Here is a 26,471-nt window from a genome sequence, read left to right as displayed (position 1 = left end):
TTGTGGTAAGTGAAGTAAGCCAGGGGGCGAAAGCCAAATACCATATGATCTCACCTATAAGTGGAACCTAACCAACAATACAAAGATGCAAGGAAAATAAGACCAGCAACACTGAAAGGAAAAGAAACCAACAGAGGCAAGAAGGAAGGAGGCAGGGGGAAGGAAGGGAAGGGGAAACTCAAGGAACATCTAGCAAGGACTCATGGACAAAACCAAAGGGGAAAAGTTGAGGGAGGAAGGGAGGGAGGGTGCAAGGGAAAGTGGTGGGGGGCAGGCAGAGACAAATATATTTGAAAAAATAAATTTATTAATTAAAAATGTGAATATTAATTCAGAATAATTGACACCTTCTGGATTCTACTTTAACTATCTACCCTTTAATCAATAATGTTTTCCGGTAATCTATTTTGTAGCAGCCACTGTACCAGTTGCTGAGGAAACACAGGCAAATCCATACCATCCCCCTTCTCTAAGGAGCTCACAGACTTGTAAACTTACAATGTTAGTAGAGTCAAAGGTGCTAACTGAGGTCCTATAGTCTTCAGGAGTAGAAGGCTGGTGGTGTTTGGTTATTGGCCTATCTTGGGCATTCCTTGGTTTTGGAGGAATACCACAATTTAGTCATCATTATCCCTTAGCACAAAGACTGACCAAACCAGAATGCAGAGGCTCTCCAGTGAGGTGAAAGATAATCTCTTCTCAGAACTTCAGACAGAGCTGTCCCTCAATGGGGAATAAGAATTCCTGTGTTCCATATTCCTCGATTACAACTAATTTATATTGTCCAGCAGATTTAATATTTGATATCTGTTGTGTGGTAAGGATATGCCAATTTTTTCAGATTGAGATCTTCAATTCAGGTCTGAAATTGCTTCTCTCAGAGAGTTAAAGAGATATTTTCTATTTGTTGTATAATAAATACACATTAAAATCTTGTTCTGAATATGTCATAAGAAAAAATTAAAAGTCCAATCAAATAATCTTTAAGAACCATGAACATAGTCCATAATCCATTGCAAAGCCAGACTCACCATGATGTGCTTGTCTTAAGAAAGAAATGCAAAAAGGAAGGGGAGACAAAATCTCTGAAATTTCAAATGCCTCAATCCCTCATCTTCTTCAGAGATGAAATACCCTATATGATTTGTTTCATTTCCTGGGCTTTGGGAACATTGATATGATTTCAAGCTCTTTATACCATTGGGTCAGTAAGTGACCACTTGCCTTCTTGATTTGAAAGTATATTGTGTGGCAGCTTTGTATGTCCCTACTAGGCAGAGACATAGGCACAACAACCTATGGTATGGAAGTGGCTGCCATTTGGAACCCAGGGCCATTGAGGTTTGCCTGGGATGAACCTCCAGAAGCATCTCCCTTGACTGTCTTTACATCTTTACTGTGGATCTTGGCTTTCTGCCACCATGAATGTCACAGTTATTTCTAAATAGTATAGATTGAGCTGAAATTGATTTAAATTTTTTCATGCCGAAAACAGCTTTGCTTCAAAGCACAGCCATTTTCATGTTTAAAAAATTCAAAATATACACTTTTTATGTCCTACCCTTTACAGACACACAGACTCTTTCTAGCGGACCAAAAAGCAGATTATTTCAATTAAGAGGCTCTCCCTTACTATTGCAAGCAAATTTTCTTCAAAATTTATGGCAGTGGTGTACTTTTAAGTTTCTTACTATCAGGATCTATGTATAGTTACCACAGTAGCAACCTGACATTTTAATCCAGTAGTAAAGAGATGTCACTGGTTTCATGTCCTCTTCAACCCCAGAATAAGAGAGCACCCACAAAAAATCATGAAGACCAGGAGTGGACCTAACCCCAAATTCCGTTATCTAAATAGTGAGATTGTAAAATGTATATGATTTTTTTTAAGTTCTCAAATTCTTCTACAAATGCTGAAACTATCACTAAGTCAAATGATACTTTGGGTGGGAAAATATGCTCACTCTTCTCAACATGTTGAAACATACAGAAATGAGCTGGGAATATCTAATCTAACTAGGAGAGGAGTAATACACCTAATGATTAATTTTGATTAAGTCAATTGCTCTCTGTCAGCATTGGGAATTATCCTTTCATTCAAACCATATTGACACAACACTTTTGAGAATGGTGTACATTCACAAAAAGGAAATTAGACTAAATAGGCTTGGAACTGAGCCTTACAACACTACGAGTTATGTGATCTTGGGCATGCCACTTAAGCCATCTGAGCCTGACTTCCCTCACTTCTAATGTGGGGAATGAAGTAATGCAAATAACTGACTGCAGTGTCCATGCACGATCGTCCAATGGCAGCACAATTCACTGTAGAGTCTGAGTAATATCACGTGTCCATTGTATGTATGATGAAACAAAGGCTCAGAAAGCATCAAGTGACTTTATCAAGTCACAAGTCAGGAAATGGGAGAAGGGGATTTGAGCCACTTAGAGGTGGAAACTTGGAAGCTGAAGTCTTTCCGGAACAGTAACTGCCTCCCTGTCTCCTGACTCCCAGGATTAAGTAAAGACCAAATGTAACAAATGTAAGGATGTGTGGAAATGGAAAATGTACTATAACTCAAAAGTATTATTGCTATCAGTGTTATTTGCATTTGTACTCAACAATCATTGTTCAATTGAAACTTTGTACAGGTATGGCAGATATGGTATAAGAAATAAAAAGTTGGAGTTTTGTAAGCCATAAATCCTAGAGTAAAATTCCAGCTCTTTCAATAACTAAGTATGTGATCTTCATCAAGCCATTTAACTGTTCTGACATGAAATTTCCATCTCAAAATCAGCTTAATTTTACAGAGGTATTGTGAGGAGGGAAGATAATTAAATGATTGAATCAGAGAAGTGACACTGTGCACAGAACCACGCAGGCTTGTTTCCAGTGTCAGTACTAGCAATGGCTATGCAGCCATGAGTGTTTGGGTTGTTTGAACCCTTGAGAGGACAATCCTGGAAGTGATGATGATGGTAATGATGGTGGTGGTGACAATGATCATGCTATTCTGTCTCACAGAGTTGTTCTGAGAATGAAATAGTTAATGCTTGTAAAATCTTTGCCACAGAGGTTGGCATATAGAAGGTGCCTAGACACGTGGTGGCTATAATTATCCAAGTACATTGCTCACTTGCAGTTCCTTTGCCTCCTTTCTCTCTGCACTATACGATAGATGAAAATGATTTTGGAGAAACCTAGAATGATCTTTACAACGTCCAGATATCCTAGATAATTTATAGATATTATGAGTATAAGATATTTAATTTTTTTCTCTTGAAACCCTAGAAATTTTCCATTTTGTTATAATATTGAGATATCTGGGATTTTTAAAAAGTGGGCAATGCAGGTGGCAGAATTGTAGTTTGTTTTCTGTATAAATCATTACCTTCACCATCTCTATATCTTTTCCTTCCTCATCACTCAGGTATCCTGGAAACTTAGTTAAGGACCAGGTAGTATATTAGGGGTTGTCCTAGTAGATATTTGGTGCCAAGATTCTATGAAGTAGCAAAGAAAATAAATTTTGTTCATTTGGTTTTTAGAAGGCATACCCCAATATCACCCTACTCCATCCCTCTGTCCCACCTTTGGCAACATATCTGAAGATGTCAATGAAACCACTTTGAGACCTTTTCCCTTACTTGGTCCTTATTATTGAAGTGGATGGATGAACCACAAAGAAAAGCATTTGTCAGAGTTTTCAACTGATTTTACAGATGTAATTCTGCAAGCACCTGTGGTATCCTACCGATACTGTCCCCCACTCATCAGTAAAATGGAGGTACTTTTAGAAGTTCTGACAATGTGGCAAGAGAAAAATAATTTAAATATAATATTCCTGATAATATAATTGTGGCAAAGGACCTGGCTTCTTGTGAAATATTTTTGATAGGATGAAAAAACAGAATGAATAGTTTAAAAGTGGGGTAGATATTCCTTCTTATCTACTTCAGTCTCAGGTTTGTTTGTTTGTTTGTTTCTTTTAATTTCTAGGAATGATTCATGAGCTTGTCTACACTGCTGCTATGTTTTTCTTCACCTGGCCCTAGAAGACTTGTCAGCACTCTGATTGATGAATTTTGACCCTGCAGCCCTCTGGAGAATCTGGGAACAAAGAAGCAATGGGAATTCAGAATACTGGCTTCCTCTCCCAGCTCCACCACTCCCTAGATGGGTAATTTTGGGCAAATATCTTCCACTCCCTAAGCCTGATTTCTTTTCACCTGCCTATCTAACAGGATTGCTGTAACATTCACATGAGGCTAATGCATTGTATGAAAGTGCTTTATAATGATCAATCACTGTGCACATGAAAAGCAGCCCTGGTGGTAGCATTTTACAATCAAGTAACTGCAAAAAGAGTGTGCATGTGTATGTGCATCTCATTAGATCAGACAGAATTAGAGGGACCTGATATTCTGGGATATAAAGCATGTGTTTGCACAGGTGCATGTGTTATCACAATATTCTGTTCAATCATACAGCTGAAATTATGTTAACTTTGGTCCCTTTCTTACTAACTTCAATATTTTTCACCAGCATTATTTGTTTCACTCCCAGTTACTGTTCAAAATGTTGAGAACTTAGAAATAAGACATTGGTTGATAACATTAGGAATAATTTTAGAGGATATAAAGCAACTTTCCAATTATCACACACATTGGTAAGCATGAAAGGTTATGGATGAAACTCTCACAGAAACAGACCTAAAATATCAGTTCTTTTCTTTTTACTTCAATATGGCAATATGGGGGTTTCTTGAGAAGGATGTTGTTTGGGTCACAGGCCACCAAAATTAACCTCATAGAGATTTTATATGGTGGTATAAGTCCCTTACAGTCATAGATTCTTCTGCTTACCCAAAGGAAGCATCTTACAGGCATGATGACATAATCTGACTAAATGCCCTGAGTTGAGGATGGACCTGTGCTTGCTTATAGAATGTCCACATCAGCAAATGCAGTATAACAAGACCTAACTCAGTGATAGTATTCAAATATGATACTTTCCAATATGATCTAAACCAAAATGGACAAGGAGCATTTTCATGTGTATTGTGGTTGGTCTACTTTGGGCTAATACCTGAGCAAGAGCACACCTGACTTCACACCAGTAGGATCATCTCCAAAGTGCACATGGATGATTTTAGTGCAGGTTAACAGCATAATCTCAGAAGTCTATGCCCTGGCTTTGTTACTGTGGCCCTTTGGGCAACTCACTCAATGTTGCTGAGTTTTAGTTTATGTCAGTACAGAATATAAAGGATTCCCATGGGCTTGTAAATAGAAAAAGTTCCTGGCACATAGTAGGCACTCAATAAATATTACTTGAAGCATTGGTGTTAGCTGTGCAAGTCTAATTTTTCCTTACTTGTGAGTTCCTTGATGGGAGAACATGTGGTGCTTCATCCTGATTTACCATAGTGCCTTGCCCACAGACTTACATATAATAAGGGCATAATTCATTTTTGTTGAAAGAAATGAAAATGTGAATGAATGAATATAAACATGGATGCAAATTAGGTGGAAGAGATTCTTGACTTTCCCCAAAGAGAAATAGATGTTTGCTTCTAATTATGGTGTCAAAAAATCTACCTGAAACATATAAATCTTGGTACATGAAAACACCACAAAAAATAAAATCTGCTCTTTCAAGATTTTTTTGCTACCTGAGGAAAAAACATATGTTTTTAGCTTTTATAATAAAAATGGAAACCACAGCTCCTATTGAAGGAGGGCCCGTTTTCAACCTTGGTGCCTATCAAACACCAACAGCTTCAAGGCTTCTTGTTGTGAGCATTCCAATTGCCAATATTGCTTATTGTCACATTAGCCAATATACAATCTTCAAAATAAAATCCTCTTGATGTCTGATTACTCTTCTTAAGGACCTCATGCTGATTCATTTCAAACTTAACTACCTTTAATTCACAGATTGATCAGGCTGCCACATTTTGTTTTCTCTGCCCCCAGGTAGCTGTTCCTGATGCAGTGGAGAACTTCCAAAAATATATTAAGTCCTTAGAAAAAGTTGGCAAGTTCTGAGATGCTGGGCACACAAGACAAATTAAAAGCTAGAGTTGACATACATCTCCATTTGAATGCCAGAATTACTGCAACCAGTGAAAGTCACTGAGATTACCAGTTTATCAATAGAGGTTAGCCTGGATTTCATAAACCAAACTGATGAGTACTATTTCTAAATTCCAAGTACGAAATCATGTGTTCTGATTAAGAATTAACCTGATTAAGTTTTTGAGAAAATTCCATGCTGTTTTCCACAGTGGGAGGGGGATAACAGAGGGAAGAAGGGGAAGGGTAGTCAAGGAAGAGGCATAAAGGATCCATGGACATACAAAAGGTAGATTGGATTGAGGGTGGGAGGTGGGAGTTGGTGGAGCAAGGGAGAGCAGTGGGTAGAAAATGGAGACAATTGTACTTGAAAAACAATAAAAAATAATTAATCCAATTAGGAAAATAACAGTCATTTTCCCCTTGCCTCATTATACAGTCACTTTGCAATCAAAATTGTATCTAAGTAGCAGAAAAAAACATCAATTTAGGGAAGAATATATGAAAATAGTAGAGATATGGATTATTGCTCTGCAGTAAGACACTGAAGTTCTCAACTTTCAAATCAGAGAGACAAAGGGAACTTTTTTTAATTAATTTATTTTTCCAAATACATTTGTCTCTGCCTTCCCCTCACCACTTTCTCCTTGACAGAAGTATGATTAGGGTTGTAATAAATGTGAGGGTATTGTTTGGTAAAATAATAAATAAATAAATAAAATTCACCTATGAAATAATGAAAGGTTTGTCATAGGTTATAAAAAACTGGAAAACAATCTAATAAGCTTTCGATTTTCAATGGTAATTAAATCTTAATACCACAAAGAGAAAAGTTTAGAAATAATTATTTATTTGAAGCAATTTTGACTTGATTTTGTATCATCTAAAACAGAGAAGTATGCCTTAGCTGTTGTGGCTCAGTGGATTGAGCGCCGGTCTGCAAACAAAAGGGTTGCCAGTTTGATTCCCAGTCAGTGCACATACCTAGGTTGCAGGCCAGGTCCCCAGAAGCGGGTACACGAGATGCAATCACACATTGATGTTTCTCTCCCTCTCTTTCCCCCTCCCTTTCCCTCTCTAAAAATAAAGAAATACAATCTTTTTTTAATTTTAATTTTTTGACTTTAATATTCTTCATTTTTTACATTTCTAGGTGGATGTTCAAATTTGTCTTTGAATAGAACCAAAAAAACCCAGAATTTATTTATACAGAGAGGTATAAAAAAAGTTAGGACTTGTTCCCACCAACTTCAGCTCTACAAATCAGTCCATTTGAAGGTTGTCTCCAGGTTTAAAAGGTCAAATGTCCTGTACCAAATCCCTGAACTCATCAGATCCCATGAAGAAGGGCAGCCTGGTGGGAAGAGAGAGGGCTTTAAGCCTGTGCAGACTTTAGCCTGCTTTGAAGTTTTCCCACCAAGGAGTAATGTAACCTATTTAGTCCTTCTGTGTCCTCATAGCCAAACTGTCCATTCAAGATAAGTGGGCAAGGTTATTTTGTCTTCCCACTGGACTGTGCACATTTCATCTTAAGGGATTGTATTCTAGTTCCCCCTTTCTCATCTGCAAAATGTGAACCATTTGAAGTCCCTCCAGGATAGTTTGCAAGTGTAATAAGGTAATGCATGTAAAAGTACCTGGCATGGGCCTGAGGCATAGCCTGGCACATGTGCTCAATAGCACAATGATTATTGTCTGAAACTTCTGCCATTCCTGTGACAGTGTAAGTCCTTTCTTTTTAACCAGTGCTATATCCAAAGATTTGTTCATGTGATATGTATACCCATCACCCACAATTAAACTAAGGCTGGCCAAAACTAGTCTGTCTTTATAAGATCTTTCATCAGTTCTCTGGGTCAATGACTGGGATATTTTCAAACCTGTAGCTAATATCATAAGTGGAGGAACTGGCTTTATGGCAAAGAAAGAACATATGCCTTTATATTGAGCTTTTACAGAAACTGTAGGAATTCTCAACAGCATGGCTTAAAACACAGGAGCTGCTTGATTAAAAGGGGGTCTGGATGGTTTCCAACTAGGCATAATTCAGGTGCTAACGACCAAGTGTAACAAAAGAACTACATATTTGGAAGTGCTGTCTTTTCAATAGTACTCACAAAATTAACTGAAATGAAGGCCTGACTAGATGGATACCCTTACATTCATGGATGCTATCTTAAAATGTGTCTCATGGTAACCAAATATATCTTAGCCGTTACTATGTAGAATGACTTACAAAATTCCAACAAGGTCATGTGTTTTTGTAAAGCCACTGTATTGACATGATGAAGTAACCCAACTCAAGAAAATTCAAGTTCTTTTGGTCTGGTTTCAGTTTTCTCCTCTACTACTCCTTAATGGCTTCATTAAGAAACTAGAAAGTAACACAACATCTGGTGTGTCCATTTTAATCCCTGAATCTTGTAACTGAAACATACAGATGTTTTAGATCAGGCATAGAATTACTATGTAAATATACAATTCTACAGCCTGAGAAATACAATTTGATCTTCATAAGCCCATGTTCCATTATCTTTTTTTTTTACAAAGATCTTTTTAAGGAAGCTAGCACCTCCATTAGATTTAGAAGACTTGGGTAAAGCCAGTTCTAAGACTGATATAGCTCATATTCATACAGGTTGAGGCAACACAGAATGAAAAACTGTTGGCTTTTCTTTCCTGCAGAAATTATTAAGGGTTAAATTAAATTTTATGTTTTTAAGTTTAAATACTAAAGAGTATGACTATTTACATTTGAATTCTGATAAGTATTTGTGTGTACCTGTACGTGTATACACATGAAAATTAATTTGCTTGGTTTTCTTTAAGGGGCTCTATTTGTATACTTTGAAATAAAAATAAATTCTCCTGTGATTTAAACTCATAGCTTCTGAATACTAGGTCAGTACTTTCCCTCCTCAATACCAATCAGCCATGGGATAGAGACTAAAACTCAGGTCTTAATTTCCCCCAGTCTCTTGCCTCATAGGAGGAGAGAATTCTAGTGGGACCAGGTAGGATGTCACCCCATGGGTGTACACCCCATAAAAACATTGTGTTTCAATGGAATATACCAAGTTAAGAAAGATCTAGTTCTCTAAAAGACCCACAGAGATCAGTGGCTGTCAATAACAGAGAGTGAGGATCCAAGATGGTAGAGGAGTGAGTGGAAGTTACACTAACCTCCTCTCAGAACCAATCTGGAATTACAACTAAATTGTGGAGAAATCATTTGGAATAAACAACTGAACAATAGAGGGAGAGAGGCCTTATAACCATGGACAGAAACAAGAAAACTTCAACACAATGTGACTGGTAGGGAGTGCAGAGGAGATGCGAGGGAGCTGGCTGGGCTGCCAAGGGTGGCAGATGAAGTGCTAGAGGGCTATTTCAGAGGCTGGGAGGATCCCTCTGAGAACTGTGGGGTCTAAAGTCAAAGCCAGACTCCCCAGCTACAGCACCAGAGCCCAAAATGTACACAGGTAATATCCAGCTGTGAAAAGCGGCAGAGTTGCTCTCTGCAAGAGGTGGACAACTGGAGATGCAAAGAGCCATTTAAAGGGCCAACACATACATTTTTCATATGCAGCTACTTACCCTGGACTCTGGCAAAAGTGAGGACACAGTGGACTAGACACTCTTGAGGAGAGACTGGGGACAGTGAATTTGAGGAGAGAACTGAGAGAGCAGCCACCAGGACCTTGATGCTGAGTCATCTCTCCATACTGTAGCACCCATCTTATTCAGGAAGACCACTCCCCTCCAATTTTCATCAGCCTGAGGGGAAGCGATAGCACCGACTCCAGGAGTGACTCTGCCTTCCCCTGTGGTGCCTAAGCCTGACTGCTGAGTGCAGTGAATAGATTAAAAACTGAAGGAGCCAGCAACAAATAGTAGATCTCTGGTAGTCTCAAACAGACTGCTAAGGCCAGACTGGTATACCAACGGACATCACCAGAGGTGGATTCAGAAAGAAAATACAGTGGTAATTACTAGGTACTGAGATGACATCCACTGTGGTTTTCACTGTGATTTGTAATATTTTTATTTCCTGCATAGTTTTTTTTTTAATTTTACTTTTTAAAATTATTTATTTATTTATTTATTTTAAGTTTATAAATCATGTTTATTCTATTACAATTGTCTCAATTTTCCCCCTTGACGCCCCTCCACCCATTCCACCCCCACCCCATATTCCCACAGTCAATTCCCACTCTGTTGTCCATGTCCACGGGTCATTCATACATGTTCTTTGTCTAGTCCCTTCCATTTCTTTCCACCATTGTCATCTTTCCCCCTCTGCTCTGGTCACTTTCTGTATGCTCCATGTTTCCATGCTTGTGGATTATTTTGTTCATTAGTTTATTTTGTTGAATAGAGTCCACTTATAGGTGAGATCATATGGTATTTGTCTTTCATAAATTGGTTTATTTAACTTAGCTTAATATTCTCCAGTTTCATCCATGTTGTCACAAAAGGTAGCAGCTCCATTTCTCTCTTTCTTTATTTTTTAAATAAAGATTGATTTTATTTTTTTAATGTTAAAGTTAATTATATTAAAAATATTTAAAACTCTCATAAAGTCTCAGTAATTAAACCAACAAAACACCAGCACAGAAATAATCAAGTAGATCAGTGAAATATAATGAACATTCTAGAGACAAACAAATATATCTCTCTAACAATATATGATTAAGTTGATATTTCAAGTCAATGGGTAAAATAAGACTTATTCAACAAATAAGGTGCATGGTCCACTATTACTTGAAATAAAACAAATATAGAGCCCTGTTTCACACAGTACAAAAGAAATATTCAGGTGAGTTAAAAATTAATATGTAGAATCTAATGAGTTGTAGAAGATAATAGAACTAATATTTTTCATGACCTGAAGTAAAATATTCAACCGCAGAAGCTATAAAGTAAATATTGACATTATGACTATATTAAACTTTTAACTATATAGTAATATACGTATTAAAAAAGTTAAAGAACCAGGAATAGAATAGAAAAGTATTTGCTATCCTAAAACATGGTTAATAGGATTTTTTTTTTTTAGGGAAAAAAGTTCTACAAACTTTTAATTGATAAATGAATAAAGAATACCAAAGAGTCATATAAAGCTTTTTTTAAAAAAATAATAGGAATAAGCAAGAAATATATTAAAATAGGTTTAGTTTCAAAAATAATAAAGGAACAATTCAAATAACATCATTGTCACAATCAGATTAATGAACATTAAAAATATTGGTAATATCAAGTATTGGCAACTCTGAAAGGAACTGGGTATTCATAGAAACATTTTCTTCATCTTAAACCAGTCCCTTCCACACATTTCGCAGTGCTGGTTTGGTGGAGGTGTAGTTTTTAGCCTTTTTTTGTCTGGAAGACTCCTTATTTCGCCTTCCATTTTAATTGAGAGCCTTGCTGGGTAGAGCAGTCTTGGTTGCAGACCTTTGCTTTCCATTACTTGGATATTTCTTGCCATTCCCTTTTGGCTTGTAGTGTTTATGATGAGAAGTCAGATGCTAGCCATATCGGGGCTCCCTTATATGTTACTACTACTTTTTCCCTTGCTTGCTTTAGGATTCTCTGTTTGTCTTTGATATTTGCCATTTTAATGATTATGTGTCTTGGAGTGGACCTCATTCAGTTCCTCTTGAAATGGACCCCCTGTCCTTCCTGGACTTGTGTGACTTTTTCTCTCCTCCAATTAGGGAAGTTTTCCATCATTACTTTTCAAACAGGTTCTTTATTCCTTCCTCATCCCCTTTTCCTTTTCGTATCTCTAGTATACGGACATTGTTACGTTTTAGGTTGTCCTGCATTTCCCTCAATGCCTCTTCATTCTTTTTGAGTCTTTTTTTCATTTTCTTGCTCTTTCTTTGAGCTTTTTAATACCTTGTCCTCCAGCTCGCTGATTTGGACCTCAGTTTCATCTAGCCTCCTTTTGATTCTGTCTATTGTGTTCTTCAATTAAAAATTGTATTCTTCATTTCATCTTGTCTCCTATAGATAGTTTCTATGTCCTTTTTCACGTTGACATGTTTGTAGTTAAGTTCCTCGTAGTTTCTCTGTAGTTTTTGGTAATTCTCTCTGAGCTCAGTGAGTTAATTTAGCTTCCTTAGTACCATTGTTTGGATCTCAATATATGATAGTATACTTGCCTCTATTTCATTGATTTCTTTTTGTGGGGATTCCTCCTTTCCCTTCAAGTGGGGAGTATTTCCTTCTCTTCCCATTATTTGAGAGACTTTTTTCTTTGCTTCTGCTTCTTAAATTGAATTGTCTTGATTTCCTGACTTTGTGGTGTGACGTCTATGGTAAGAGACAGCTGTTTTTACTTTCTGTATCTGCCTCTGATGATGTCAAATGTTGACGCTGTCTGACCTTAGGCAGTCTGTTTAAGACTTCCACTAATCTGCTGTTTGTGGCTGTCTCCTTCAGGTGTTAATCAATTCTCTCTGAAGTCAGAAGGCCACCTTAGACAGCGCAGCACCAGCTGGAGTCCCTCCTGGGGGCGAGGTTATTGGGTCCACTCACGCTGCTGCCCTATCGAGGAGGGGTCTGCACCGGGATCCTGCCAGCCTCTCTCTCCATTCTCTGCCCAAAGCCTCCATCCCCAGTCTCTCCTCAATTGTCCCCAGACCTCTGTGCACCCCCTTTCACCAGGGATTTACTATCTGTGGCTGCCACTCAGCACACAGCAGGGAGCTTAAACAGTATGGGGCAGGGTGGAATCCCACCTGGGTGTGGGGCTACTGGGTCCTTTTTCACAGGTGCCACTCAGGGGGAGTGGTCTCTGCCTGAGGAAGAGGGCTGATGCCTCATGGGTGTGAGTCAGCACTGAGATACCACTTGCTATTCTCTCAGTTCTCTCCACAAAGCCTCCTTCCCCAGTCTCTCCTCAGGTGTCTCTAGCCCCCTCTGCCCCCGTCTTTGCCAGAGACCAGGGTAAGTGGCTGCAAATAAAAATTTTGTGTTGGCCCTTTAAACAGTTATTTGCATCCCCAGCCCCCTGTCTGTGGCAGAGAGCAACCCTGCCAGTTTTCGCAGCTGGCTGTTGTCTATGTACTTTTTGGGTTCTGGTTCTGTGGGCCAGAGATCCCCACTTTTGGTTTAGACCCTGCTCTTCTCAGGGGGATCCAACTGGCTGTTTCAGTATCCTTCTGGTGCTGCCGCCTGTGGGCTCCCCACTCACCTTCTCAGGTCTGTACCATACTCCTTACCAGTTAGATTGTGCTAAAGCTGATTCTTCTGTCTCCAAGGTTACAAGACTCCTCTTTCGCCATTGTTCAGTTGATTTTTCCAGGTGATTTCACCACAGTTTACTTGTAATTCCAGGTTGGTCCTGGGAGGAGGTCAGTGTGACTTCCACTCATTCCTTCACCATCTTGATTCCTTTCCTGCATAGTTTTTTTTTTAACATAATTTCTTGTCCCTCACTTTTGTGCATATTAACTTACTAGATTTTGTATTACAGTTTATTTCAATTTGCATATTTTGCTCCTTTTTCTTACCCCATTTTACCTTGTACTTTCCTCTTATTATTTTCACTTTAAATTTTGCTTTCTCTCATGCTATAGCTTGTTTCCATTCTGCACTCTTACTATTTCTGCCCTGTCCAGATTCTCAAAACCAATTTTCTTGTCAATAGTCATTTCATATTCCCTTTCCCAATCTTAAAATACGCAGATCCTCTCTCCAGCATTAGCAATCTTTACTTGGTGGCTGTGGATAGGGTAGTTATTGCATTTTTTTTCATTTTTATCACTAGGTTTTCACTATTCTTGTATTTCAAATCTCATATTTTACTGTTTCCTGCTCTTACTCCATTCTGTCTCCATACAACTCTTTCTTTTTTCTTTCTTTTTTTTTTTGCTCAAATATTACTACTTCACAGTGTTACCCTGTTTTTGTCCCTCTTTCATCCTGCCCTTTTGAATTCCTTTTTTGCCTCAAATTTTAATTTTTCTCTGTCTTATCCTGGTTTTTATTCCTCACTCTTATTATTCCTCTCCCTCTATCTTCTCCAAATCACTCCCCCTTCCTCTAGACATCTCTGGAGTTTTTTTTTTCCTTTCTTTTTTTCCCTCTTATATTAATATTAGCTCATTTTTTTTTGTTGATAGTTCTGTGGTAGATATTGTTCTCCAATTTGGTTCCCATTTTGTTTTATTATTTATTTTCTTTCCCCATTTTTTCTCTTGCACTTTATTTTATTTTATTAATTCTTGCTTAAACCTATACCCTTCACTCCTCTTATTTCATTCTGCCTTCTTCATTCCCTTTTTTATTTATGATGTTATTTTTCCTTTCTCTCTTTACATTGCTCCAATTTCTTAGTCTTATTAGTGTTCCTCTATCTACCCTCTCAAAATCATTTTTCTTTCAGTGCATCATCTCCTATTTCTTTTCCTTTTTTGTAGTAGTCTCAATCTCTTTATGCCCTTATTAATACTGGCTCATTTGCTGTTGGTAGTGGTATTTCAGGTAGGAGTTATTTTGAGAGGTGTGGGTTTGATTCCTGGGCTTTGTGCTTTTGTTCTGGCAGCACCTGCACATCAGCATACAAGATGCAGTGGGTGGAGTGACCTTCAGTCTGCCAGCTTGAGGAAAGGGCCACCCAAAGAATGACCCAACAATAATCAAAGCCCAATTACATCCAGAGCGCCAACATAAATGGCATAAAGGGCATCACAAGAGCACCGAGTTCAGGAGATCAAGGAGACTGCACCACTGAATCACACAAGTGTCCTACCATAGAACTTAACACCACAAAGATCAGGAGTCAAAGTAGATCAATTTCAGAAGAAGAAGCAAACAAGAAAAGTCTCCCCTAAAATAGAGAGACAAAGAAACAAGCTTCAATCAAAAGGCAAGGAGGAATCTCCTGAAAGAGTGTTAAATGAAATAGAAGCAAGCAAACAATCAGACACTGAAGTCAAAACAACAGTTATAATAAGGAAGTTCAATGAGCTCAGTGAGAATTACAAAGAACTATAGGGAAGCTACAAGGAACTTACTGTGAACAACATCAGCATGATAAAGGACATAAAAACAATCAGTAAGAACCAGGAGTAAATGAAGAATGCAATTTCTCAAAGAACACAGTAGAAGGAATTAAAAGCAGACTAGATGAAGCACAGGATAGAATCAGTGAGCTGGAGGGCAAGGTAGAAAAAATTCCCAGAAAGATCAAGAAAAGGAAAAAAAGCCTAAAAAAGAAATAAGAGTGGTTGGGAGAGCTGAGGACACCATGAAATGTAATAATATCCATGTAATGGGGATACTAGAGGGAAGAGAAGAGGTGCAAGGAATAGAAAACCTGTTTGGAAAGTAATGATGGAAAACTTCCCTTTTTGATCAAAGAAATAGTCACAAAAGTACAGGAAGCACAGAGGGTCCCAATCAAGATAAACCCAAAGAGGCCCAGTCTAAGAGACATTATAAATAAAATGACAAAATTCAACTACAAAAAGAGAATATTAAAGGAAGCAAGGGTGAAACAGAAAGGGAACTCTGATAAGATTAACAGTTGATTTCTCAACAGAAACACTGTAAGCCAGAAAGGAATGGCCAGAAATATTCCAAGTAATGAAGAGCAAACGCCTGCAACCAAGACTACTCTACTCAGCAGAGTTGTCAATTACATTGGAAGGCAAAATAAGGCATTTCCCAGAAGAAAGAGGACTAAAAGAATACACATCCACCAAAACAGCATTGCAGGACATGCTAATGTAACTGCTTTAATAAGATGAAGAAAAAGAGAGAGAGAGAGAGAGGAACACAGGTACAAAGGGAGGCATTAAATAAGTAACTAACAATAATAACTTTAAATGTAAACAGATTATGCATTCTTATCAAAAGACATAGGGTAGCTGAATGAATAAGAAACATAACTCACACATATGCTGCCTACAAGACACCCATCTCAGAAAAAAAAGACCTACACTGACTAAAAGTGAAGTGTTGGAAAAAATATTCCAAGAAAATGGACATGAATAAAAGGCCACAGTAGCAACACTTATATCAGACAAAATAGACTTCAAAACAAGGGGTATAAAAAGAGCCTTCATAATATTCAAGGGAAGAATCCATGAAGAAGACATAAATATCGTAAACCTATATGCACCCAACATAGGAGCGCACAAACATAAAAGGAAAATCGTGGAGGACTTCAAGTATGATATTGACAGCAACACATTTATATTAAGGCATTTCGACACCCTCCTGTTAACAATGGAGAGATCTTCCAAACAAAGTGTCAACAAGGATATTGTGGATCTGAATGACACACTAAATCAAATGGATTTGACTGAATATATATATATATATGTATATATATATATATTCATATATATTCATATCATATGATATTCATATCATATATATGTGATGAAAGGTTATATATAACCTTCCGTCACAAAGAAGCAAAACACACATTCTTTTTAAATGTACATGGAACATGGAACATTTTCAATGGTAGACCACATGATAGTACATAAAACAAGCCCCAATAAATACAAGAAAACTGAAATCATATAAAGCTTTGTCTTGGACCACAAGGGCTGAAACTAGAAACCAACCTCAAGGAAAAATCTCAAAAACATTCAAACTTATGGAGACTGAATATCATGCTATTAAACAATGAATGGGTTAATAAGAAGATCAAAGAAGAAATTGCAATGTTTCTTTAAACAAATGAAAATGAACACATAGCAGCCCAAAACCTATGAGACAAAGAAAAAGAAGACTTGAGAGGGAAGTTCAAAGCAATGTAGACCTACCTAAAAAGAAAAAAAAATATTTCAAATAAACAACCTGACCCTACAGCTACAAAAACTGGAGGAACAACAAAAAAGAAAACCCTGAGCCAGCATAAGAACGGAAATAATCAACATCAGAGCAGAATTAAGTGACATAGAGATTAAAAGAACAATTCAAAGGATCAATAAATCTAGGAGCTGGTTCTGTGAAGATGTAAACAAAATCCACAAGCCCTTAACTGACTCATCAAGTAAAATGAGAGAGGACCCAAATAAATAAAATGAAAAATGAAAGATGAGGTATTGTGAATGATACCACAGAAATACAAAGAATTTTTAAAAATTACAGTGAACAACTATATGCCAAGAAACTTGAAACCTGGGTGAAACTGGCCAATTTCTAGAAATATAATCTTCCAAAACTGAATCAAGAAGAAGAAGAAAGCCTGAACAAACTAATAACACCTCTTGAAACTGAAGCAGGACTCAAAAAACTCCCAGCACACAAAAGCTGTGTACAAAATGATTTCACAGAATCATTTTACAAAACATTTAGGGAAGAGCTATGCCCTATCCCTTTCAAACTATTCCAAAAAAATCCAAGAAGAGGGAAACTCCCAAGTTGTTTTTATGAGGCCAACATCATCCTAACCCCAAAACCAGATAAAGACACAACAAAGAAAAGATACTACAGGCCGATATCAGTGATGAACATAGACACTAAAATCCTCAACAAAATATTGCCAAAATGCAAGAGCAATACATTAAAAAGCTCATCCACCATGATAAAGTGGGATTCATCCCAGGAATGCAAGGATGGTACAATATTCACACATCAATAAAAGTAATATATGACATAAAGAAAAGGAAAGACAATAATCACATTATCATATCAATAGATGCAGACAAGCATTGGATAAAGTACAGCACTCATTTATGATAAAAACAACACTCAGCAAAGTGGGGGTAGAGAGAACATATGACAACATAATAAAGGTTGTATATGAGAAGCCTACAAGAAACATCATACTCACTGGGAAAACCTAAAAGCTCTCCAACTAAGATCAGGAACAAGACAAGGGTGTCCACTTTCACCATTTCTATTCAACATAGTATTGGAAGTCCTAGCCACAGCGATCAGAAAATAAAAAGGAATAAATTCTATCCAAATTGGAAAGGAGAAAGTAAATGTGTCATTGTTTGCAGATGACATATGGTATACATAGAAAACCCTATAGACTCCACTAAAAAACTACTCAACCTAATAAGTGAATTTGTCAAAACAGCGGGATATAAAGTCAATATTCAGAAATTGAAGGCATTTTTGTACACTGACAATATCAGTGTACAAAAATATCAGTGTACAAATATCAGAAATAGAAATTAGAAAGAAGGCCTCATTTGCTATAGCAACAAGAAAATTAAAGTACCTAGGAATAAACCTAACCAAGTACAAAAGACCTGTACTCAGAAAACTACACAACACTGAAGAAATTAAGGAAGACACTAATAAGTGGAAGTATATATCATATTCATGGATTGGAAGAATTAACATCATCAAAATGTCCATACTACCCAAAGCAATTTATAGATTGAACTCAATCCCGATTAAAATACCAATGATGTATTTCACAGATATACAAGAAACATTAAAAAAATTATATGGAACCATAAAGGACCCCGATTAGCTACATCAGTCTTGAGAAAGAAGAACAAAGTAGGAGGGATCACAATACCTGGTATAAAACTGTATTACAAGGCCACTGTAATCAAAACAGTGTGGTACTGGAGTAAGAATAGACATATAGATCAATGGAACAGAATAGGGAGCCCAGAAATAAACCCATGTTTCTATGGTCAATTAATATTCTACAAAGGTGGCAGAAGCATAAAATGGAGTCTCTTTAACAAATGGTGTTAGGAGATCTGGACAGCTACATGCAAAAACATGAAACTCGACCACCAACTCATACCATACACAAAAATAAAATCAAGATGCATAAAAGACTTAAATATAAGATGTAACACCATAAAAGTCCTATAGGACAGCACAGGCAGGAAAATCTCAGATATTCCATGTTGCAGTATTTTTACCAAAATATCCCCTAGAGCAAAGGACATAATAATAAACAAATGGGACTTCATCAAAATAAAAAGCTTCTTCACAGCTAAAGACAGTATCAGCAAAATGAAAAGAAACCAACCAAATAGGGAAATATATTTGCCAATGACACCTCGGACAAGGGTTTGAAAATATATAAAGAACTCACAGGACTCCTCACCAGGAAGACAATCCTGGAGAGCATTATGCTAAGTGAAATAAGCCAGGTGGTAAAAGACAAATACCATATGATCTCACCTATAAGCGGAACCTAATCAGCAAAGGAAGCAGGCAAGGAAAATTTGACTAGAAATATTGAAAGAAAGAAGACACCAATGGGGATGGGAGAGAGGGGGTAGAAAGGAGGGGAAGGGGAAGGGTCAGATCAAGGAACAGGTGTGAAGGATACATGGACAAAGCCAAAGTTGGGAAGGATTGAGGTGGGGAGGGAGGAGTGGGTGGGGCAGGGGAAAGTGGTGGCAGGTAAATGGAGACAGAAGTATTTGAAAAATGTAAACAAAATAATTAATTAATTAATTTTAAAAATGGCAAAGTACCAGAAGAAATACTTCTCCAAGGAGGACCTACAGAGGGCTCAAAGGCATATGAAAGGATTTTCATCACTAGCCATCAGAGAGATGCAAATTAAAACTATGATGAGATACTTGTTTACAAAAGTCAGAATGACCATCATAAACAAATCAACAAGGAACAATTGCTGAGCAGGTTGTGGAGACAATGGAAGCCTAGTAGACTGTTAGCTGGAATGCAAACTGGTGCAGCCACTGTGGAAAACAGGATGAAATTTCCTCAAAGAAGTTAGAAGTTAAAATTTAAAATAAAAAAAAAAAATTAGTCTGCCTTTTGACCCAGCTACACCACTGCTGAATTAAACCCTTAGGATCCTGAAACACCAATTTGAATGAACTTGTGCACCCCAATGTTAATAGCAGCATTATTTACAATAACCAAGTGCTAAAAACAGCCTAAGTAAATGAGTAAATGAGTGGATCAAAAACCATGGTACATTTACACAATGGAACACTATGCAACAGAAAGAAAAAAGGAACTCCTACCCTCCGAGACAGCATTGATAGAACTGGAGAGTATTATGCTAAGTGAAATAAGTCAGTTGGTGAAAGATAAACACCACATGTTCTCACCTCTAAATGGAATCTCATCAACAAAACAAACAAGCAAGCAAAATAGAACCAGAGATAAGGAAATAAAGAACAAACTGACATTTACCTGAGGGGAAGGGAGAAGGGAATAAAAGGGGAGAAAGGAGAAACGTCCAGTCAAGGAACATGTATGAAGAACCCATGGACAAGGACAATGAGGAGGATTCAATGTGGGAGAAGGGAGTGAGCAGGCAGGGAAGAGTAATGGGGGAAAAATGGGGACAAGTGTAATTGAACAACAATAAAACATTTAAGAAAAGAAACAATTTGCACACTCACAAAAAAAAAAAAAAAGAACACAGGTTGAGCCTAACTAGTTCCTATCTTTAACCAGGCACATTTGGACCAGTGTTTTTGACTTGGTACCCACACATGCATTCCTTATAAACAATCCAGACTCAAATAGAAGATCTGTATTTCATAAGCCAGGGGAAAAAAGACTAAGGAAAGAGGAAGTAATAAAGTACCCCACTAATCAAGGGATTCCATTTTATAAGACTCATCTCCCTTTACTGCAGTAAGTGGCAGGAGTATGTCCAAGATATTTTCTGACCATGAGAGGGTATCTCTTCTGCAGCACGGACAACTTAGGGGTTGTTTCCCACCAACCTCCAGCCATCAACAGTTGGTCCATATTCAGAATGTTTTTAGTTGCCTGGAGGATTACCCTGCCAAATGTAAAATACTAGAAGCTGGCATAAAAGGCATGCTGTACTAAAATATGGGAAAATGTTAGTAATGGCTAAGCTGATAAAATTTTGGAAGCTAAAAATCAAAATAATTCTTATAACTCTTTTCTGTTCTGTATTAAACCCATACCCATTCATAAAAAGAGAAGTTACTTCAGCTAAAGTCTGATGGATAATACTTGGACTTTAGGTCAATCAGCTAAACAGAGAGCAAGTGGCTTGTTCATAAAATAGACCCAGTGCCTTCTAGTTTTATTGATGCTTCCTATAGGAAATCATGGTCCTATTCAATGCACTGTATACCCCGTGCTATGAAGTGCTCGACTCTGGAAATGAAGTCACTTAGTGTAAACCATAATTCATGACTTTATTTATGTTAGTTGAAAACTATTGCAATATTGCATTTCAAGGCCTGTATGGGAATCAACATATTTCATAGTGAAAGCCTAACTAATACTCATGCTTTAAGAGTAAGATGATTTTATAATGGGAAAAATAATTTTATATTTTCTTCATGTTTCAAGACTTGCATTGATTTCCTAAATCTCAAGTGTGCATGTGCATGTGTGAATTTTATTGACTTTTAATGGGAACAGAGCAAGGTAGGAGGATAAGATCTATTATTTACCAGCATAACAAGGGGGAGGAAAATTAAAAATGTGATTAATAAAAAAGCTGAAATGAACAATATCAAAGATTATTTTGATTTCTGTGTTTCTACATAATCTGATTCTTATGTCAGGGTTATTGTTTTCTTCCCCTCCACCCTCTTATTTTTTCTCACTTCTTTAAATGGACAATTTTTGTTGTTTAAATTGAACCTTGAATTAGCAGACCTGGACAGAAAACAAAATAAGAGTATGAGTGCTAGGGTTATGGTTTTGGGTGTTTTGCTGCTAAACAGAACCAAGCACATGGAAATGGCATTGACTTTCCCTGAGCCTCAGCCTATTTGGGAATCATTCCCAGTTGTTTTATGCAATTACTTGAGAGCTTCCAAAAGGTAAGCAATTCATTTCAAGTGTGCCTTTAGGACCCTTTAACATTATAAATGATTTCATTTTGAAAAATTTCAAGTATGTGATTATTACACAGGAAAGTTGACTCCCATTTTATATTATTAGGAATAAAAGGAGTTGTGAGAGAACTATTCCCTTGATATACTCATGGACAAATGGATACTACAAAATCTACGATAGTTTACCTGAGGAAATTGATTTCTCCTTCTCCCTCATTCGGTTAACATTAATAAAAAATGAAGGCAGTGATGGGTGAATTTCAGGGCCCTGGCTTCTGAACTTCAACCTGTCATCATGGAATCTCTTATTCCATCTCTTCCTGGCTGCCTTTGTTTGGCTGTAATATGCAGTCATCAGATAACCTGCAAACAGTGAGGTCACAGGATGGCTGGCCATAACGATCCACTTAATATTCTATGCCCAGTCATGGCTGTTTAGAAATGTCCTTTCCCTATCCTTGTCAGTGGTTGCTAAGTATTGTGTATAATGATGTCTGTAGTTGAAGTTATGCAGTGCTCAAACAACTAGTCAAGAATCACAATTGTTTTCATATGCTAAGTATTTATCCAGCCTGTGTCTACATCATTAGAGAATCTAATGGTGATCTCATTTATTTTTACTGTTACTTTCTAATTGTGGTAAATTTTGTTCTCCCCTCTAACCTAACTCCATATTATTATTATGAGACAAGGTTCATATTTTCAAGGAGAAGGAGAGGGAAAAAGCTTCACACAGCACTGAGGAACCACTTCCTTGCCAAATGCCCATGAAAAAGCCTATTTTTGAAACCCAAGTACTCACAACTTAAGAGATACTGACTTTGTAGAAGCTTTGCTGGTTGGGTTGCTCCATTCTGTAAAGAAAGGGAACACACAATTACTACCCATGTTTTCTACTATCGAATAGTTATTCTGAATTGAATTGTTTTGTAAACATTCCGCCGTTACAGTCATATTTTTTTCACAGCATCATGCCATTAATAAAACATGAAAAAAGAACCACTTGGATGTATCACAATAAGAATTTTCGTTATTGTTATTTTATGTTTCACTGATATTAGGTAAAAAAGAGAAGGAGAGGGAGGAGAGAACATGAAGTTTGGACTAATGAAAAAGAAAAAAAACACCTACTTTGTAAGGCTAATCCTGGAGTCAGATGTTGAGGTTCCTATAAGGAAGAACACATAAAATGCATTAGTTAAATAAGTCAAAGGGGTAGAATGCATATATGTTATTGCTGAAGATATAACTTGAATAATGTTTGTAAATAGGAAGCCACTGTTTACAATTTCATTAATTAGGTATCTGTGTGTAGCTCTTTTAGAAGGACAAACATTTGCTAGCCAAACCTGCTGCAACATGACCGTAACTGTCATTTTCCAGAATTATGTCAGCTTGGTATCTATTTGAAAATTTGTGCAACATGGGAGCAAGTGACCTCCATGTGTAAAATTCAAGTCTATAATTTCTCATTGCACTAGGCAATAATGTTTGTAAGGAAGAAAAGGGGACTTAGCTCAAACAAAGAAATAATCATGTTTTTTTCTGTTTTAACTGTGATACATATGTAACAGATATGTCTCATTTTCATGAGAGAAGTGTTCTTAAAACTTGATTACGAATTTGGTGAAGTATAGGAAGGAATTTGAAATATGGTAGTGGAGCACATTATTTAAAAAAGATTTAAATTTGATTTGAAAATCACCCGATGCATCATTTACATATAAATCTTTCTAAGAGTGTGGCACACCTGTGTGGATCCTGACAAAACTTGCAGGCAGAAGCACTACAGTGATGTACAGGGCATGTACAGCATTGTATGCATGGAAAAGAGAATTATGAACTGCAAAGTAAACACTCCAAAACTAGAAACAATTCAAGTAAATACAAGAAACAATTACAGCAATCAGTGCTGCAAGTAATATACTCTTTAAACTTAATCTCGTCACACTATAGAGCAAAAATAGGATCACAGCATAATTTATATTTAAAAGAAGTGAACAAGAATGATAACATTGTGCTTTAATGAAAAGTGAACTTTTCAGTCTATTTAGCATAATTCTGTTGCCCAAGAGACTTATCTTCTGGTAAGATCAGCAGCACTCCAGAAGATTACCATAAAATATCCATAAGGGATGAAAAAAGCTTCTCAACTTAAGAACTGTGTTGTTGAAAAGTTTCTTTACCTTTACTGATATACAATTGACTTTTCACAAAGAACTCTTAACAAGTTTGGCCATTTGATTCCCTCCACTTGGCAAATATACGTGATGAGCAAGGTTAAACACTTTTACAGGCACAGCCACTAGGAATACTGAGACATGATAACTGACAAGAGAGGGGATCAAAGAAAATGACACAGAAAATTAATAACTAAAGAGTACAAGACTCTATGGCTATTTAATATAGAGCTAAAATTCCTACCCATCTTAATAACTCCTGAGTGCACAATTACAGCATAGCATGATATTACAGCATAGTATAACTTAGGCTCATAATAATGTTTAAGTTATCAAGAAATACTTAAGCATGTTCAGTATAATTTTTATTTTGAATAATATATTTTACTCAACCCATTTAAGCCAAAATATTATCATTTCAACATATAATCAATATAAACTTATTAAAGTGATATTTTACCTTATTTTTTTAACTCCAAATCTTTGAAATCCAATGTGTATTTGTATAAAATATGTTCAGTATAATTTTTATAAGAAGTCAGGAAAATATTAATTACCTTTCAAAATGATGTCCATTACATGATTCCTATTTAAGGATGCATTTTGGTTATCCAAGAATTTCTGCTATTCAAAACTCCTCATTTCCCAGAGTGCCAAATAAATGAGAAGTTAACCATTTATATGTTTTAACTATATCTCAATATTTCTACTTGTTATATTTTAAAGGAATTTTATTACAATTGCATAGTACAAGTTTGAGCTTGTTTACCTTTAGGAATCAAATTAAAGTTTCCAGAGTCAAATAAACCAAGTATATGATTAGAGACAGAAATATGCAGCCAGTGCTTTGTACTGGTCCTAGAAATCTGGACTGAGTTTTTAACCTTTATCCAATTACTTTAAACTGTAAACTCAAACAAAGAGTTGTGCAGGGCAGCAGGGCAGGGATGCATGAAAAAAATTGGAGGGTTATGTCATTTGCTAAATTTGAGCCATTGGTATTCTCGACACTGTTTTTAATGTTAATCTAGGTAAGACTTTTTAAAACCAAAATCCCAAACAAATGAAACATTTTTGGATATTATACAACTTACTTTACATACATATGCAATTCAAACTAGAAATAGGATGGTTGAAGAAAGCATCTTCATTGATCATGCAATAATTGTTGATGAACATAATATAAACTTTCAAAAAATGCCTTACTTGGTTCTGTGCATTTTCTCATAGACATGTCATATAGGGAATTTTTGTATAGAATATAATGAGGCAAAAATCTTTTCACAAACTAATGTGAGGTTATTTTAAATAATTAATAGCCTTGAAGATAATCCTATAATCAGAGGAACCTATAAAATCTCGATTCCAGAAGGGAGAGCTAAGATGGCAGAGGAGTGAATGAAAGTCAAGCTGACCTCCTCCCAAAACCAAACTGGAATTGCAACTAAATAATGGAGTAATCGCCTGGAAAACAATGGAAAGATAGAGGGAGAGGAGCCTTGGAGCCGTGGACAGACAGTGGATTCAACTCTCACACATCCCAATGGGTGAGAAGTGCGGTGGAGGCTCGAGAGGGTGGGCTGGGCGCCCATGGGGACTAGCACCAGAGGGACATTGAAACAGCCAGTTGGATCCCCCTGAAAAGAACAGGGTCTGAACCATAAACAGGGACCCCTAGACTATAGCAGCTGAAACCAGGGAAAACGCACAGACAAAATGCAACCCCGAAAAGCTTAGGGGTGCTCTCTGCCAGAGACAGGCGGCTGGGAAGCAAACAAACATTTAAAGGGCCAATGAAAAAATTGGCAGTGGCAGCCGCCCACCTTGATCTCGGGGTAAAGGTGGCAGCAGAGTGGGCTGGTGATTGGGAAAAGATTGGTGAGGAAAACTTTGTGAAGAGAACTGAGATGGTGGCTGGCGGAGCCCCGGTGATAAATCACTTCCCACCCTGCAGCTACCATCTCGCTCAGGCATAAGGGAATCAATTAACTTGCCTTTTGTGCGCTCCGCACATAGCTTGTGTGCATGTGAGCTGGGGGGATAAGTGCAGACAAGCTCGAAGAAATAGAGGATCCCTGGCCAAAGGGGTCACACAGCTGCATTGAGATCCTTGAGGAGAGACTAGAGACGGAGGCACTGGGGAAAGAACAGGAGGAGGAAACGCGAGTCCCGACTCCCTCTGCATTCGGTAGTCTCCATTTTGGTGCTGGAGGAAGCGCCCCCAAAGAGGCAGAAGCAGGGCGTGGATGAGCCAGATAGCCCGCAATTACAACGTGGTCCACAGAAATAGTGGATCACTGGCCAAAGGGGTCACAGAACTTCCCAGAGACCCCTGAGGAGAGACCGGAGACAGAGGTGTTGGGGAAAGAATGGGAGGAGGAACCGCGGAGTCCAGACTCTTTCACCTTTCCATAGTCTCCACGGCGTGGGAGCAAACCACACCCCGAAAGAC

General features: G+C 37.4%; 1 protein-coding gene across 1 annotated transcript in view; it reads right to left on the bottom strand.

The window, feature by feature from the left end:
* AFF2 (ALF transcription elongation factor 2) overlaps positions 1–26,471 on the bottom strand; it is a 640,196-nt gene that overhangs the window by 294,875 nt on the left and 318,850 nt on the right. Inside the window, exons 5-6 of the mRNA XM_054587889.1 lie at positions 22,971–23,007; positions 22,642–22,693 (exon numbers count right to left, since the gene is read on the bottom strand). Of these exons, the coding sequence (XP_054443864.1) occupies positions 22,642–22,693; positions 22,971–23,007 (89 nt within the window). The remainder of the gene's footprint in view (positions 1–22,641; positions 22,694–22,970; positions 23,008–26,471) is intronic.

Source organism: Pteronotus mesoamericanus, unplaced genomic scaffold (genome assembly GCF_021234165.1).
Source record: "Pteronotus mesoamericanus isolate MK-2021 breed Mesoamerican mustached bat unplaced genomic scaffold, CSHL_Meso_final scaffold_12, whole genome shotgun sequence".
In the NCBI taxonomy this organism is placed as follows: Eukaryota; Metazoa; Chordata; class Mammalia; order Chiroptera; family Mormoopidae; genus Pteronotus; species Pteronotus mesoamericanus.
Note: the sequence above shows the minus strand (reverse complement) of the source record. Positions and strands in the feature narration are given on the sequence as shown.